This window comes from Corvus hawaiiensis, chromosome 3, assembly GCF_020740725.1.
Source record: "Corvus hawaiiensis isolate bCorHaw1 chromosome 3, bCorHaw1.pri.cur, whole genome shotgun sequence".
Lineage (NCBI taxonomy): Eukaryota > Metazoa > Chordata > Aves > Passeriformes > Corvidae > Corvus > Corvus hawaiiensis.
The window spans coordinates 57,504,815-57,523,205 of NC_063215.1; the positions used below are offsets into that span (position 1 = coordinate 57,504,815).

Sequence of the window (18,391 nt, forward strand, 5' to 3'; positions counted from 1 at the left end):
GTGAGAAAGAAAAATATACTGCACAACATCCTCTTTGAGACCTAAGGGCATAAACTCTCCATGAAACCAACAGGAGACCCACAGAAATGCTATTTGTCTTAACAAAGTAGGCGTTTTTAACATATTTTCTCTCGTACTGATAATGTGTGCTTAAAGGCATTTGAGATTTTCACATTATTTTTATTCCTTCATAATTCAAAATGTTTCATAGGGTCGTACCAAGCTGTAAGAAACTTTTATTCTCTAGTCCACAGGTTAGAGCAGGGGAAGGAGTTATCAGCTTGGATTTTGCCAAGTTTTCTCTCAAGAGATTAGAATTTTTTTAGTGAAAAAATACTGTTATGTTTCTTAAAAATCGCTGCAAAGAGGGAAGTTTAAATCATGATTAAATAATGGCAATGTGCTCAGGAAACACTTGCTCAAGCCTCTCAAACTAAAAGACACAGTAATTTTTCTTTTTTTTTTTTGGTATTTCCCAACAGAGTTATAAACTACAACTGGTCTGGTCTGGTGTCTCTAGTGAGAGAACCACATTCAGATCCCAGATGGTTTCTTGCTTGCTAGGATGCAAGGAGCTTGGAAGCATTTACAAGGTGATGTATATGCAACCCATGGGAGGCATCCATAGGAAAGGAAAGAGCAGTCTCACAGAAGGCAATTTACTTTGCCAATAACTCTCTGAGTCCCCAGGAGTATTTACACAATCTGTTTGTGTTTCTCAAGAAGAGCTTTCTGTCCCTCAGAGCTCACCTCCACACCACAGTGTTAGCTGCCATTGGTAGTGAAATTGCAATATGTTGTCCTTGAGCAAATGTGAAGCCCCAGATTTCCTGTTACATGAGTCTGTTGCATGCAGAGTAAAAAGACATGTGCTTAAAGTAAATATTTTGGTAGTATGCTCAGAAGCAGACTGTAAGTCACATTTTTAGTCATAAATTTTCTAATGTTTAGCTGGTATCTTACGGTTTTCCTGTAAAATAGAGTCGCCACAAAACTAAAAATTCAGTCTCAGTAAATAGACTACTTTGCTCGATTTGAGGTACCAACATTAAATGCTCTCATACCTTTTGCCTAGGTGAGTACCCTAAGCACCAGGCCTTAGGTTTTGGTAGATGGGGCAACTGCACCTGCACCATCAGCAGTTTGCAGGGGTTGAAGTAGGGAAACTTCATGGCTGTTCCCTTTGTTCAGCCTGTGTCTGCCTCAGTGCACCTGCAGAACACTGCTGTGGGGATGGCAAATGCTCCTGGGGGCACCTATGACCTATGGAAACCTCTTTGGGGGTGGAGGAAGCAGGCTGGAGGAGCTCTCTGTGTCACAGCTGTCATTTTCTTCTCCCAGCTTTCCCCTCTGCTAAAAGGTTGAGGATAAGTTTTCTCTCTCTCTCTTTCACCCTTATGGAAGACATAGATGTACCAAAAACCAGAAATAAGAGGCAAAGGGCAGAAGGAATAAAAATTCTTAAACATCCCAATAGTAATAATTGGTCTAAAAATAGTCACTTTCTTCTTGATGGGAGGAAAGAGGAGAATGAGGCCAGTATTTCTGCTGGATTTTATTTATTAAGTTTGTGCCCCTCTAGCATCTGAGATAATACAGCCAAAAAGCCTCTTTTAAACAAGCCAGACCTCCTCAGCGAAAGGAATTAAGCCCAATACAGTTGCACTCCCACCAGCTGGGGCTGTGCCTCTCACCCTTGTGCTGGTCCACACTTGCACCCAGCCTAGATGTCACTGTATTCAGCCACGGATGGGCTGACATGGGATTGTATGATGGGCCTCCAGGATGGGATATGAGATCAGAGAATGACATCCTCCTCTACAGGGACAAATATCAGAGCTACATAAACTCCAATGCTCCCTTCTCAGACTTCCTGTGTCCTGTTTTTACCACACACCGGCAAAATCCCAAAAGGTTGTTGATTTAGGTAAGAGGAATATTTGAGGAGAGCCACATGTTCATTAAATGGAAGCTCTGTAATGGATAAATAATAGACCCAAAAGGGATAAAATACTATAAATTATAATATAAATCTATAAACAGTCTGCAGGTGACAGGCAGCTGGACCATTTTGTGGGGGAAATGATTAAATCAGAGTGGGATTTTCAGCATTTATTCCAGAATGCAACCCACTAAGTATTTAATCCCACTAAAATATTTATGTATTTAGATTCTCACTAGAAACTTTTAACACATTTCTTCACAGAGAGAAAATAATGAATAATTGTTAAAAAAGGTATTATGCTTAGTAATTTTTGTGCTCATCATCTACAAGTCATAGATTTTCCAGTATATACACATCTTCTCCTGCACCATGGTTTGCTTGATAATAGTATTTACTGTATATGCTTTTAACTATAATTATTCTGAATGCCTTGGGTAGAAACACAAAGCAAGAACATATGTTTTACTAGAACTCAATAATGAGAGAAAACCACAGAGATCTGTGTCTGAGAGCTTTTTCATGTGCAGTGTGACTAGGTGTGTGCTTTCTACATGTTTTTTCTTCAGTGACATAGAGTTAGCTCATGGCATGTCTCACTTTTATCCTTTGAATTTTCAACAATTTCAGACTGTTTTTTTTATTTGTTTTCTGGTTTTAAGTTTCTTTAATAATGTGCTCACATCTGTCTTGGATCCTTTTATTTGGAAATATCCCAAAACTCTATAACCAGTTTCTCTTTTTATTTACCTGTGAAGCAGAATTTTCCTTTCCATTCCTCCAGAAGCCATAAAACACTTGTGGATTAAACAAAAATGAGTATTTAGTGTATATGACAGGTCTTCCTGATATGCTGTCAGCTATGTCTCACAGACATCCTTTCTGAGCTGGCTTTGCTTTACATCATCTTGCGGCATACTGCATGGCAAAAACAAATACCCATCTGTTCACATGTTCTTAGGATGGGTGCCCACAGAAAGGAAATCCCTGTAGATAAGAAACTGCATCAAATCAGAGAACAGACAGAATGGAAAATAACCCTAGATCTGCTTTATATTTGTTGCAAACCAAGTCAACCTAGGATGGATGCCAGTGGTAGCAAATGAGACATAACACTGCATGTGAAAGGGCTCCCCTGTACGACACAAAAGCTCTTCTCTCATTTCATTCCCTGTTATTTTTCCCCTTGCTTCCTGAAGAAAAGCTGTTCAAACATGCCCATCTTAGAAATGGGTTTAAGCATAAGAAAGGCTGAGGTCCCTGCCAACTGCTGTTACAATAAGATGCATCCTAGGCTCCATGATATCTTAGATGGAGGATACCCTTCACTTTTCACATTCAGAACAGATCTGTACAAACAATCACTCAGAAGATGTTTTTGCCTATATTTCACCAAGACTGCTCTTTGTTTTTTGTGTTTCTCAACCAGTTGTATTTGGGAACACAAAACAGAAGAGCATAGTTCTTCTGCTGGCAGGAAGAAGACACCTACGTAGATATATTTCTTTATTGAAACATAAAAGAGTTTTGAATTGAATATTACATTGAATATTTCAGGAGTTTAATCCCAAAAAATCCATCTGCTGTTTGGCATACGCCTTCTCCTTACCTTATCCAGGACCAAAGGGAAGAATGACAGAATATATCACTGTCCAGGTATATTTAGAGCAAGCAGCTGCCCAACAATGGTAAAGAAGTTTCCCACATGGGAGTTTTTCCTAGCCAAGTACGGATACAGCATCAGAAGGATAAAGCAGGCCCTGTGAACTTTTACCTTCATGGCTCATTTTAAACTCCCTTTATGCATAAGTTCTGTAATGAGATTGTTATAGCTCCTAGAAAATTAATCTATCCTTGATTAATTCTCTCATCTCTGCTTGAGGCATTAGCTGCTTCAGTGCCTCTCTCCTGTCAATTATCATATGCATTGTCATTTTGGCTACATGCAGAGGTGCCCTATCAGCTGTGTGATGTTTTCCTTTTCACTTCTCAAATTCAGCGAAGACGGTTCCCAAATCCTCTCCTCGTCTTCCTTCTTATGTGATTTTTTTTTCACAAAACAGCCTGCCCTCCTTTAGAGGAAGAACTTTACAGAGAGCTGGTATAAGTTAACAGTCAATGAACAAAAATGGGCAGAAAACCATTTTATCTCAGCTCAGGTTCTCGATCTGCTCTGGACTCACCACAGTGCACAGGAGTGCTCAATGACATAAAATGTACATAACAAAGCCTGCGTGTAACTAAGTCTACAGAGGTTAACTGTAGAGCAGGTGTTGCAGCGAACAGGGAAGCACTCTCAGCATCCAGACTAACTTATTTTTACAGCCACATTCCAGAAAAGTTTATGCATTACTGAAAAAGTTATAGCTTACTGTAACTGCAGCATGGCTACAAAAATAAACTTTTTTTTTAAATGTTCAAAGCCCTTTTCTACCGTGTGCCATAATTTCACTGGAGAGCAATAAACTGTGTCTCTTTCAGGAATCTTCCCTACCCAACACCATCTAAATCAAAAAGTTGTGATTTCCAAATATAAAAAAAAACATTGTCCAGAAAAACTACTTCTTAATCAGCTATTTGGCCAGTTGTGCTGCTCAGTGTGTGCTAACAATAGCTCCTGGCAGGCTTGGTTCTCTGTGCATGCCAGAGCCTAAATGTGAGATAGATGTATATTGCTCCTGCTGTCCAGATCAAATCTAGAAAAGGAGTGCCTACTTCTCACCAAAGATTTACTGACTGAGCAAGTATCTTAAGAGAGAAGAAACACCCTGAATTGCCTGGGATCAGGAAAAAGAAATGCCAACCAAGCCAAAGGATTTGTATAGGATTCACTATGGGGAGACTTGAAGTTCTGCCAGTCTTTTCATCCCTTTAACACCCATAGCTCCCAAGTCTCAGGAGCAGAGATGTTTTTGCAGTGTGTTGCTCCCAGGAATGTCCTCCCTGAATGAATCCTTCCCGTAGCTTTATGGCATGTGTCAGTCAGACATACCCAAATATATGTTTGCAAGACCTGTCCATACGGCAGTAATTTCATTACCTGCAGATGTCAAGAACCAAGGCAAAATAATACAGCACGGACCAGGCTGAATGTGGTTAACTAGGTTGCTTTTAGTTTATTAATTTTACCCATATACATAGATGACTTTGAAAGCACCACGTGAAAGAGTCAGAACAAAATATAAGAAAACGGTACAGGAAAAGATTTCAATATTCAATGTGTCAGTGTACCTACTGTATTTCATACATATTTTACATTGAAAACCAAAAACCCCACAGTTTCCAGAGGATGTATACATTTTGTTTTGATCCGGCAAATTTAGTTTATTAATATGTAAAAAAATAAATCTACAATAGCAACAGTGCAAACACATCAGAACTTGCATGGCATACAGAACACAGATGAATAAAAATTATTATACAGAGGGCCCAGTGTTTCCTATGGTACTGGCTGTGATGTGTACAACAAACAACAGGGTGAGGAATAAACTGCAACTTAAGCAGGAAGATGAGCTGCATATTACTGGCTCTGTCTTGTATGGTCTCTCTATTTCAGGAGGTAAAGCTGTCATGCCTTGGATCTGAAATTAAAATAACAAAAAATTATCAGAGTTTTGTCACATAAGATCAGTAAACTCTTTTCGCTCTCAAGATAATTGGCAGCTTGCCTGAGAATCTATTGATAGTTTTGTACTTGGACTGTGACTCTCACTGTGGAAACATCAAGCTCAGTAAAAATATGAATATATTGCATGCCAAATGATCAGCCAGTGTGCATATTCAACGTTCTCATCTTGAGAGCAGCAGTACACACTGGCATCCTCTCCAGTAAAGCAAGGTTACACTTTGGTTTGTTGGTTTGAATGACCTTATTTTGCTTTGTGGGATTGTTTGGATGGTTTGGTTGTTGTTTTCATCCTTCTGTCAAATAAAAATGAAAGCTGGCAGTGGCAGTGTCACTCTGCTATAGGGATACAGGATGATATTTGAATGCATTCATTTCTGCATGAAAGGCTCACACTTGCACGTCCAAAGCAGTTGTGTACACATTATTCCACGGAATCACAGAATGGTTGGAAGGGATCTCTGGAGGTCATCTGGTCCCATGTCCTTGCTGAAGCAAGGTCACATGCAGCAGTGTCATATTGCTATATATATTGAGTATTTTTCACTCTTCCCATAGAACTCAGTGCAATTTTATGGAATTGGATGTAACTACATGTTTGTTATGGTTTTGACATGAAATTAGAGACATTTGTGTACACTGCTCAGCTTGCTGTTCCTAAACTTACTCCTCACGCGCCAAAGAAAATAAGCTCTGCAGAAAGTAAGCTCCTGGGCACATTTTTGAAAGTTTGAATGCCCACCTGTACAGCATATGCTTACTTTGGGGATTTTATCTATGTTGCTATTATTCTGTACTGTGGAAAGAAACCCCAACTAAATATTGACTTAATCTTAGCAAACACAACACAAAAGTAAAACTGAAATAGGGACCAACTCTATAGAAGGATGATGGTATTTTCAACTCAGTTGTCTGCTTCAATTTTTTTCAGTCTTGTAACAACTCAGGGATTGTTTGACCATTCAGGTTAAATCTGTTCTTGATTTTGATGAGGATGATCGTTTAAGTGTAATATCACTAATACTGGAAGGGAAAGGAAAGAGTTCTAATCTTAGCTTTGATGAATATGTCCATGTCATTTGAAAAAGGAAACTGTGATTAAGGAAGAACTAAGAACTCCCAGTTCCAGTGAGCTCATTCTTTGACTACATTCTTTAAGTTGTAAGTATTGTTCCTTCATCCTGTAAGATAAAGAGGAATGGCATTTTCCAGAAAGTATACCATTAAATAAACCCGGCCTATCCTCTTGATAAAATTTCTGTGTGCTTTTCATCATCTTAACTTTTCCTCTGACAAATAATCAGTGAAAGAGTGACTATGCAACTGCTACTGGCCAGCAGCTGTAAAGGTCAAGAAGTTTAACCAAAACTGGTGAACAGTGACATGTACTGTCTGTCTACAACCACTTTTCACAGGAGGTCTACCATGGGACAAATACTAGAAAAACCCAGAAGCTCTTTGATTACTTACAGCACACAGTATTTCTTTGACATCCAATGGGCAGAACAGTCTGACCTATGTTGGAAAAACCCAAGAACGCTGCTGTAGGAGGGGCAATTTCTTCACTACCTGAAAGGACTTGTGTGACATGCTATGAGGCAGCACGGGCTATCTTCCAGGGTGAGGAGAATGAGGCAAAAGTCTTTTACTAGGAAGTACTTAATCAATAGTATCTCATAGCAGCTCTGCTATACTGGACTGAAATCACAATAGGAAATAAGCCAGTACAATGAGACTGTCACCCCTTCTGAGCAGAAAATCTCAAAAAAGTAAAAGCCTTGAATGTGGAGTCTGTAAAGGAGTTCAAAGAGCAATAAATATTTTTAAGTATTCCCTTCAGGGATGATACTACCTGCACTAGCCATTCTCTATAAACACACATCAACATTAAAGATGACAACTTTTCTCAACAGTCCTGGTAAAATACCAGTAGATATTTAGAAAAAATAATAATTTACTGGGGTGTTATTTTCTATCTTATAAGGTTTTTTCATCAAGACAACAAGGAAAGTAAAACTACAGAAGATAAAATCTAACAAAGGTGCACAAAGGAAACAGACTATCCAAATGTATTTTTATGGTCCAATACTATAGACAATTCTAGGACCAATAAAAAAAAGACTTACCGGAAGATTGTTCATACAACTTTAGGTTGTCTAGATGACCAAGTTAAGAAGGTAGATTCTTTGTTATGCAGTCAATAAGCTTTCCCTTAGAAGGTGACTCAGAAATGCAACCTGAGTTAGGGGTTTTGAATCATCCATTGCAAGACACTAACATAAGTCCCTGACCATGGCAATAGTGAGGTAGAACAGCTTCCTGGCTTGGCCAATTAGTCCGGACACACATGTTTGCTCTCTGATCAGCTCCAGATCCACTGAAAGACCCCATCCTCCCATTACTGATCCCAAGTACTGATTAAAGCTCCAACTTTTCTATTCTTTTTAAACGCTGCTAAAACTCAAGTTGGGTGAAAGCACTGCTAAAACATTCTCATCATTTGTTATTGTATGTAAATGCAATATAGCTGTGTAAATATCCTGAAGAAGTATAACCAGATATTTATTCATATGCAATGAAACACAGTAAATCAAATTAGTTTTATAGCATTCTTGCCTCCTTTTCAACACACGGACTTACCGACCATTCTGCATTATCTGTTTTTGAACATCTCACATTGACAGGTAGTTTAAGCACAAGTTGATTATAGGAGAGACCCTCTGATCTGGACCATTTGAATTTATTCATTGCATCCATAAAAGACAGGTTTTTATATTGCTTAGGACTCTTGATAATGAAAGGCCAAGTCCTAAAGAAAAATAAACAATTAGATTTAAAAAAAGATAGATACATACTATCAAGTTGAAACTGATGAGGAAAAGCTTTTGGAGAATCTCCTCAGAAAAATAAATGCACTACTACTATGTATATTATGCCTAGTTCACATTCTCAGCTAAGTTCTCTTCTACTGAAATCTGATGCAGTTTCATTGATTTTGACAGACTTATGAAAGGCTGTCAGCATGTTAGTACTTGCTGCCAGATGCTTTTAGAAATGAAGGACTTCAAGAGTTACATTGTTGTTCTCTGATCTACAAACTGAATGCACAGGCAATATAAAACAGATCTTCGGCTGTAATTTCTCAAAAAAACAAAGCCAAAAGAAAACCACACCCTCTTCTAGGCTTGGCAGGCCGGGCTGCCAAGAAACATTTGCCATCAGAAAGCTGCTTCCAGATGGTTTTGCTGAGCTCAGGTCAAAGCTGAGCCTAGCACAGGAATTGCTCTGATTTGCACTAGTTGGCAGCAGATAATACCTGGTGTTGTGGACATTGCCTTGGCGTGTTCCTGCGGGCTGGCTGCAAGGGCTCATTTTGGAGGGGTGGTTTAGAGACCTACTGCTCTTCTCTGAAAAACCTATTTGCCCAAGTGTGGGAATCGTCCCCATGAACAAATGGGGGCTATCTCATTTCCCACCAGCCAAAGACATGGAAAGGGAAGGAATGAGATTCCATTTAGTAAAGAAAACTAAAGAATAGGAACAAAGGAAAACTAAAAAAAAAAAAAACCAAAAAAAAAAACCAAAAAACCAAACCCAAACCTTTTCCACTGTTTCTGCTTTCTCCTTGTTTGACTTTGCTGGGATGAATGGAAACAACATGGTGGAGGGATCAAGCTTTTATGAACACAAAGTCAATACAGCTTGCAGAAGAATAAAAGTATCTAAAACTTTATCAAGCAACCTAATTAATACTGCGTTTGGAGCATGAGTTATCTTCTCAAAATAGTTTTGACAGATCTGTGTTATCTTGCAGTAGGCTGTCTCCCACTTGCTTTGGGTAAATTGCCTGTGCCAGAGTTCTGCTCCCCTCAGCATCTAGGCATAGAGGACGTCATTTTAATCAACTACCTATTTTGGTACTTGGGCCACTACTGTGGCCCAATCACTTTCATCTCTGCTCCTCATGATTTAAGCCATTGTCTCTGTTACCAGACAGAGGAAAAATATTTTAAAGTGAGCCACAATGCCTTGATCCTGCTCCTAGTTTGCCTTCATGTGTAAGTCAAGAGAGACTTTGCTAGAGTCAGTGAAGCAATTCCAGTGTTAGACTGACACAAGAGAAATGTGTATCAGGTCACATATCCTTAGGCTGACAGAGCTTAAAGAATTGTGGATTAGGTCATAAATACTAGAGGCATTATTAATCTCCTCTTCTAATTACTATTCCATTTGCAGCAGACAGTCTGCATACTTACTCTATTCAGAACATCATTATTTCCCCAGGCCAAATGTGCATTTTTTCCTTAAGTACAGTTATCATGAATGAACACTCAAGAGAGCATACATTTGTTAGAATATTTTCTTTCTAAGCTCAGAAAGACTCTTTTAGACAGGACTAATTTAGAAATTCTGTTCTCCCTGTATTAAAAGAGGTTGTAAATGGAAATAGTGTGGAAAATTATGTAGACATTGATTGCACTGTGACTTCCTTCAAATTCTTCTTTGAATATAAATTTCAGAACTAAGACCACTAAGCCTGTACGTCAAATTATTTTCCAACAATAGTTTATAGGGTTTGTTAATATAAACTCTTTAACCAAAGACAACTTTTAAATTTTGTGGTGACACAATATCAGTCTATCAATTTGATTTTAAAATCTTACTATTACCTTAGTTTTGTGTAACAAACAAAGAAGTGTAATTCTTTCACACAAAAAGTGCATTCTGCTTTTTATTGTTTGATTATTTTTCTGCACTTCATTTATTTGGGAACTTTGCTCTTTTACTGTTCTCACTCTTTACAATCTGCTGTTGAGACACTTTAATTTTAAGCACTATAAGGAGCGTATTTTTGTTAAAAGAATTGCTGACAACAAATCTACCCAGGGAAATTCAATAACCATGCTCACAAACCCCTTTTCAAAATTATCTCTTTATATATGAAACATTGACATGTTTTAATAAATTGATAGATTTAGAACAGGGGTACATAGACTTTTTACAGATGATTGTGGTGAAAAAAAAAAAATCCATGTGAACAATATTTTTTCCTTAAAAGAAAAACTGCAAAAAAAAAGATGTGAAATAATTTGGCAAGAGAAATACATAGCAGCAGAGCATATTGACCAAAAAAAAAAGTGGCATGAGTGGCCATTTTGCACTTCCAGAAAGAAAGAAAAGTTGTATAAAAATGATCCAAGAATCCCACAGACAGAAACAGAGGTGATACACATTAATAAACGTTTTACATACCTGACTGGTCTATAGATTTCCTTAACGCCAATGAACTGGAGCTGTTCCATTATATCTGGAATACTTGCACAGCGGGTCAGGTTGATTCTTGGGTAATAGAGCAGATATGACAGGCACATTTCATTCCTGGTGCTCAGACCACCCTGAAAATCAGATTTTTCTTTAATCAGGTAGCACTGGAAGCCCACACATTAAATCACTGATTAGCATTTATATGCTAATGAAAGGTGTATCAGGAGGTCCAATTCAACAAGTTTATCTTTTACAGGAGGTTATCAAGTAGCAAGAGTTTATTGCATGATTAATTACAATACGCTGGAAGCTCAAGCAATGGCTTCCAAGTTAAAAGACATCAGAAAGAACAACAGTGAATAAAATAAGGCTCATATTATATTGAAGTGTACTGTCTGAGAAGTTCAGGTTTGCTTTCAGTTGTCCCCAAGGTACTTAGATCTACCACATTTCAGAAAAGGGCTTCAAAGTGGAACAGAAGAAGAAAAATCCTTGTAGGATAATTAATCTGTTTAATAAGAAATTAAGTGAGCTTTACCTAGTAAAATGGAGGCTGGGATGGAATATGAATCTATCTGGACTCTGCTTGTAAGTACATATGCAGATAAAGAGTGAAAAGGAAAATAATTATTTATGTTAACAGGTAATGTTGACTCAAGAAAAAATGAGCATGCATTATAAAATCACTAATTAGAATATAATTTCTAGCTAGCAGAAGAAATAGACTCTTAGACAGTCTTCCATTGAGAACTGTGGGGCAAACAACTAACTTAAAATTACTCTTGGTAAACATGGACAAGATTATAAACTGCATGTTCCTAAATCCTGTGTGGGGAAAGTTCCACAAGTCTCACAGAACCACAGGAATAGGCATGGAGAAAACAAAACACATGAGCCAAAAGTTAGTGTGGTCACCACACAGGAAAACAGGACAAAAACTCAAAAGCCCTCATTCTTGGTCTTTTGCTTTTCATTGTATAAGTACTGCATGTGCCTAGATTCAGGAAGAGGTATCCCTGTGCTCTCTGGATGCCAGGAACTGCAAAACAGAAACCCCTCAGGTCTCACTTCCCAGAGGTCTGGATTCAGCCCCTCCCCAGGAAGTGGGATCAGACCCTGGCACTGGCAGCTATATCCCTCCCATAGACATAGTGGGTTTGGCATCACTCTATGTGTTCCTAGCCAACTGGCACAGTCCAGCTCATGCCCGAGTAACCAAATTTACTTCACCTCCAAAACCCAGTGGCTGCATTGTAATGGCCTGTGCCTGGCCTCTGTTAACCTATCCCAGCTGCTTCTGGGACACTGTGCACTGCCGTGTGCCAAACCAGAGCAGGGCACCCTTGATAGGGAGGGGTGGTTTCTCAACTCCTCTTCCCAACCCAAAGGACTTCATTCTGCCTGGATTCTATGTTAGGCACAAAACTAAATAGTGGAGAAACATCCTGGTCACAGCTTATCTAAAAATCAAAACATAAGAACTGGCAATTACAACTTTGGGGAAAAATGCGTAACAAGATCATAAAAATAATTCATTAGAGTACACAGAATTTGCATGTTAATACCTGTTGTGAAGAAAACACTCCTTATACTAGAAAAGCTTGACTTTTGAGGAGTTTTTATGAGCTGACCTACTTATTTTTATAAACTAGTCATATGAAAGCTTTATGCAAGAGATCAAACTAAGATCACAGTAGTTCAGATGACTTTAAAACCTAAGAATCTGTGAAAGGAAAGACAATAAATAATTATATGCACACAGCATTAGCAAGTAAATTCACTCATTTTTAATAGTGTTCTATGAAAAAGATTTTAGTCCCCAATATTATCTGTGTATTTGTTTTGATCCACTAAAATATTGCTTACCCATGTCATGCGAATTCGGTCCACAGTACTGTAGTGGCATTCTGTGATTAAATTATCCCCCTGAAACACAAAATTTAGAAAGTTCACGGTTCTGAAGTTTATCAACACCAGCTTCAGGTAACCACAGATGACAGCAAGCACTTAAGAAATAAATATCAGAGCAGTGGATATGACTTTTTGAAAGAGTGAAGGATTAGGTAATTGCCATATGTTAAGGCCTTGGCAGTTAGCATTCATATTACACCAGATCCTCAGGGATCCCCCATGGATTTAAAACGGAGTCTTGTTAAGAGTGTTGTCTGGCTTTCGTTTAAAATAGCAATGAAGGTACCCAGTTATCATCCCATTTTCTGGAAAATTATGTAGTAGACAATGTATACAAATGATTCTTGCTCCAAAACTCCTCCAGTGCTACTTTACCCAGGCTAATTTACCCTGCCAACTTCAACAGAAATATTTGGCAAATGAGGAAAAGAAGGTTTTCCACATCACAAAAACAACTAATTCTCTGCCAAGCCTGGGAGTAGAGGAGTGGCAGGCAAAGACTTCACTACATTGACAGATATGTATGGGAAAGGCTGAATACTTCCCTTCTCAAGTAGATACAATTAACTTTTTGGTGTCTTGAGAAACTGATCTACCTATTTGGTAATACTTTCACTCCCTGTACCTAATCAAGTACAAATCCAAAAATCACCAGATAATCAAGTGGAATTTTTTTTGTATCATCATCTTCCCTTATCAACCACTGTACTTCCCTAAAAAAAAACAGATCACCCTTCAAAGGCTGAGAATTTCTCCTTTCCTACAGGCTGTTTCTCCAGCCCAATGCTAGCACAATCTGTACTCCAGACTGCTGGAAGAAGGTGCGTCAGCCTCATGTCAGCCAAGTGGAGACAGAGGTTTCTGAAGTAGCATGAACTGGCACACTGTCACTGCTTCCAGTGGGAATATGCTGTTCCCACCACTGAGGTCTCCAGCTCTGTCTTACAGACTGGATAACATTCACTAAAATTGTTCCTTCCGTGAGACTAGATCTGTTGCTTCCAAATGGACGAGAGAGTGCTACTGTGTGAAGAAAGAAAGTAACCTGACTCCACAAGCTGAAAGAAGGATATAACCTTGGGAGAGCTTATAGAAACAGAGAATAACAAGAACTTATATGAGAAATTATACTATTAGTTAATTGATTAAACTGTTCTCTGAATTACACCAGATGATGACTGTAAAGCTGCACTGGTAATTTTGCATAAGATGAAAACAATGAAAGGCATAAAAACCTGTTCTCTTCTGAGAAAGAATTCCATCTTCTAATTGAGCTGGCTCTTTTTTCAAGTTTCTGTTACTATCAAATACTGTTTATAGTTTTTCTGCTGTCTATTTCCTTGTGTTCTTGAATTTCAAGAGGCCTTTTTGCTATAATCTGCATGGATTTTCCTAAAAATATTACAGGCTTTCTCTGCAAACCTGTCATCTTCTGCCAGCCCTCTTCCTAAACCTTCAACCTTCTTTCCTGAAGGAGGTAACACCGGTTTGTCTTTGAAGTCCTTAGACTACAAGCAATTTGACTTCAAAGAGTAAATTCTGCACTTGAACATCCAGATTTTGCTGTAGAAATTAAACTATAAAGTTAGCATTTTAGCTTCTTGTCTTTAAAGTACAAATATCAAAGTCTCACAGTGTGGGAGAAGAGATACAAGAGAGAAAGGGGCTTGAAGAAAGCCCCTGAAGTTTAAACCATGGGGCTCCTGACCCTACTTGAAGTTCAGTCATTTCAATGGTCTTTTCAGATCCCTCTCCCTTAGTGGTTCCAATTATGAACAAATCCCATTTTTCAACATTTTGCATCTGGCAATTAAATAACATGCTTCTTTACATGCACCAGGACAAGCTGCTCTGCTGGCCAGATCTGGAGCACCCAGACTTTGCAGCACTAAAATTTCTGTCATCATGCCAGAACTTAAAAAGATGCTGGGTGGAACTAACAAAAGAAGAGTGAATAATTTTTAAATGAGTGACTCACACAAAAAAATACAGACTCATTTCATGCAATACCTATGCATAGCTACTGTTTTATAATATAATTGTAGTTGGAATATTCCTACAAGTTATGTTACATTATTTTCAGGAATACTGTAGGATGTTGTATGATACAGAATTTTATGATTTCTTCTTTCAAAGGGTTTTGGTTACTAGTGAAACATCAGGTGGAATGTGATCATGGAGTTTTACTTCCAACAACAAAAAGTGTGAAACAAACAGAAGACTTGGCTGATTTTTAAACATGTTTGTAAGGCTGGGTACTTGCTGTGTGCAGATACTGAAGATCTGCTACTTGGTTCCCACAGCCCTGTAAAACCACGAGGTGGCATTTCCATTACTCTTCTTGCTGGATGCACCAAGATGGTACAGCCAGGCACATATGGGATTTTCTAATCTGCTTTGTTCAAACCTTTGTGGTAGTAAAGTTCAAATCAAGTTATTGTGGACATCAAACATACCCAAAGAATAGCTTGATTTGATGGACCAAGCCAGTTCATGTGGACACTCCTGAGACACATTAGTGACTCTGAGATAAGTGGAAAAATTAATAGAACATCCAAGAATTCTATGATGCTATACCAAGAAATTATGTAGCAATTTAATCCTAAAGGTGAGAAAACGCTGGGCACATGATCTCTTAAACACTTTCAGGAAAAGAATTAAGAGTGTCGTACTGGCAAGATGGTTCTTTCTTCTTTCAGGTACTGAAACTCCTGGAAGTTGAAGTCAAACTCGTCGTCATAAGCAAGCAGCTTCTGCTCCTCGCCGTTGTGGAAGTGGCGCATCCTGATGGCTCTGCCAGCAAGGTGAGCATGGAGAAGTACCGCAAACACTTGAATCCCAGCAGGTCTCTCAGCACCTAGAGCCTGGCCAAGAGAAACCAACACCATCAGTGTTCCCAAATGCAAAGTAATGTAATGTAATGCCATGTGCAAACAGAGTGAAAGTACATTAATTAATGTAGTTTGCATTCACTCAGTTTACTGAAAAATGCAGTCTGGGGCAAAACCAAAACTGTAACTGAAATTCAGGGTTTATGTACAAAAAAGACTAGGTTTTTTCTGTGGTTATTTTTTATAACAAAAACATGTTTTTACTCCTAATACACACATTTTTTAAAATGAAAATCAACTGGACTGCAAATAATTCTCAATAGTTTTAAGACTTTCAAGGGAATCGTACTAAAACCTGCACATTAATTTACTGCTAATGGCTGGTAACTAATGAATGGGGGTGTTTGTTGTGAAAAGGAATTTCTATGCAGTTATGAATGATGCCATCATCAATATTGTGCTGAAAGATGAAAATTGAGAGGCTGTAGTTGTAGCATCCTCTACTTTCCATCTTTAAGTGAACTGGTAGTGAAATACTGAAAGTTTATATTTAAAACTTTTTCCAGGTCAAAAATATTTGCAAATTAACTTTTCCAAATTGACACAAATCTGACATCATTCCCATTCTAGCTGAGATCTACTGTTCTAAACTTTGAGTATGCTCAAATTTTATTCTTGTTCAGTGCTCTAGGTAGAAATAATCCGTTATCACAATACCTTTTAAGAGCAGCCCTAGGGTCAGAAACCTCATGATAATAGGTTACTCAAGTGTTTTAAGGATGAAAAATGCCAGGACAATACACAATATTTAACACCACCAAGAACAAATCTAAATTCTGTATCTAATGTAGCCTTCATTGTAAACAATGTTATTAATTCAACCTTTATAAATGACAAAGTATATGAAAATCTCCCATGATGCAGTCACCACAGATTTTAGACAATGCTTCCATTACCTGCAGAGATATTTAAGTTATTTTAATGAAACCAAGTACTTAATAAATGCATAATTTTGTACCATGGACCATTCAACAAAACTTATTCAGGTCTTCAGTTTCTGTGGTTGGTCTACTATCACCTTTCAGGCTTTCACTTCATCATTAGGAACCTTTCACACATCCAGGTCTGAATTAGTCTCAACTTTTTTTTCTGGGCTAGCTATTCCAAGTTATTAATAGCTTTGCCATGGAAAGTAATGTATGCTTACATATTGAACACAAAATTAAAACATCGCAAGCCCTGTGTCATTCGTTATTACTCAAATAAGTAAAACAGCCTGAGTAGTGAGCATGCCAAATACCCAGCTCAAAACCACAACACTTTGGAGGACAACATGGACCACCAGACTCCTTTGCTCACATCTTTTAATTGTAACTCTCAATCTTCCCAAGAAGTTCAAGTGACTCTCCCAATTATTTCTATGAATGAAAACCAATGGATTCAGTCAAGGGACATACCTCTTCCAGACATTCCAGTGTGCAGTGACCCTCTGACACAAATTCAGGCATGCCTGGTGGGATATTGTGGAAGAGGCTGACCCAAAGACCAGCTTCAATAACCCCAGCATCATATTTCCTTAAAACTGGAGTGTAAATCAGCCTCAAACCAGAGTTATCTATCATGCCTGCAACAAAAGAACACAGTCAGCCATGGCTGAAAATCAGTGTTTAAAAGAAGAAAAAAACCCAAACCTAATTGCTTCGTGTTTTTCATGCTATGTCCTAAGTTTTCTGAAGGAAAATCAAGGAATCAACCTCAATAACCTTGAAATGAGTCAAGCCATATGCAGGAAGTGGTTTTTTCTCTTTAAAGTTTTCAAGCCACGTGCTGTCTTCTAGTTGAAAATTTTATCTATTTCTTCATCTTGAGTCCTACCATTAATTATATTTTTCCTTTGTTTTGGATTGCCTGCTACATTACAGTGTACTGAGATGACACATCCCTTTTAAAATCTCTCCAATTAAGAAGGCATCAATTAAACATGAAAATTGCCCTGCTAAATCCCAGAACTGTAGACAATACCCCCACTTTGAGGGAAGTAGACAAGAGAATTGCAGAGTATTTTAATGTTGCTCTGACTCAAGCACTTCTCTTGATTTCAAAAATTGGTTTAAATAACCAAAGCCTGCTGTTTGGAGGCTGTGTTTTTAAGAGTCAAAATAATACACATCTATTTTGTTCACCCACATATGTTTAGCCATATGTGTTTGTTTACGTATCTATTAATAATTTCTGTTGCCTTTATCATCTAAATGCTTAGAATTACTTGTCTTGTATTAGTCATTTTTATTAGTCAAGATATACAGAAAAAAAGGATTAATTTGTGTTTGTACAAGAACTACATTTTGTTAGTTTTCTGTTTATTTCTTTGTATTTTGGAATAGTAACTGAAATAATTTCAATTTTGAAAATTAAAAATGCAAAAACCATATCAAATATCTCAGAGAAGGTAATATGCTTCCTAGTGACCTATATTAGTCTTCTGAAAAACAAAACAGACATAGCAGTGCCTGAAGCCAAATTTTATATCGATATGATATCAGCAGCCTATTTTAAGATAAGCAAATTGCAGAGGGACACTACCCAGTCACTAAAATACCTAAGATGGAGTAGTGCATATGATTTTTAAGGAACAAAGGATAAGAACTGTGCCTAGTCAGTTAAGAATGGTAATCAGCTATGAGACGTTCTGCAACATACAAATCACATTTAAGGTGATATATCCTGTTCCACAACATCCCAACTTTAGCATTTGGGAATCCATACTCATTCCCTTCCTGGAGGAATTTGTACAACCTCATCAACTTGAATTTTTCC

General features: G+C 37.9%; 1 protein-coding gene across 3 annotated transcripts in view; it reads right to left on the minus strand.

Moving 5' to 3' along the window:
* Positions 1-5,033: 5,033 nt before the first annotated feature.
* MOXD1 (monooxygenase DBH like 1) overlaps positions 5,034-18,391 on the minus strand; it is a 49,974-nt gene continuing 36,616 nt past the window's right edge. For all 3 annotated transcript variants that reach the window (XM_048299032.1, XM_048299031.1, XM_048299030.1), the window contains exons 7-12: positions 17,032-17,198; positions 15,416-15,607; positions 12,699-12,758; positions 10,821-10,963; positions 8,208-8,376; positions 5,034-5,523 (exon numbers count right to left, since the gene is read on the minus strand). In XM_048299032.1, coding sequence (XP_048154989.1) covers positions 5,359-5,523; positions 8,208-8,376; positions 10,821-10,963; positions 12,699-12,758; positions 15,416-15,607; positions 17,032-17,198 — 896 coding nt within the window. In that variant the 3' untranslated portion in view covers positions 5,034-5,358. The remainder of the gene's footprint in view (positions 5,524-8,207; positions 8,377-10,820; positions 10,964-12,698; positions 12,759-15,415; positions 15,608-17,031; positions 17,199-18,391) is intronic.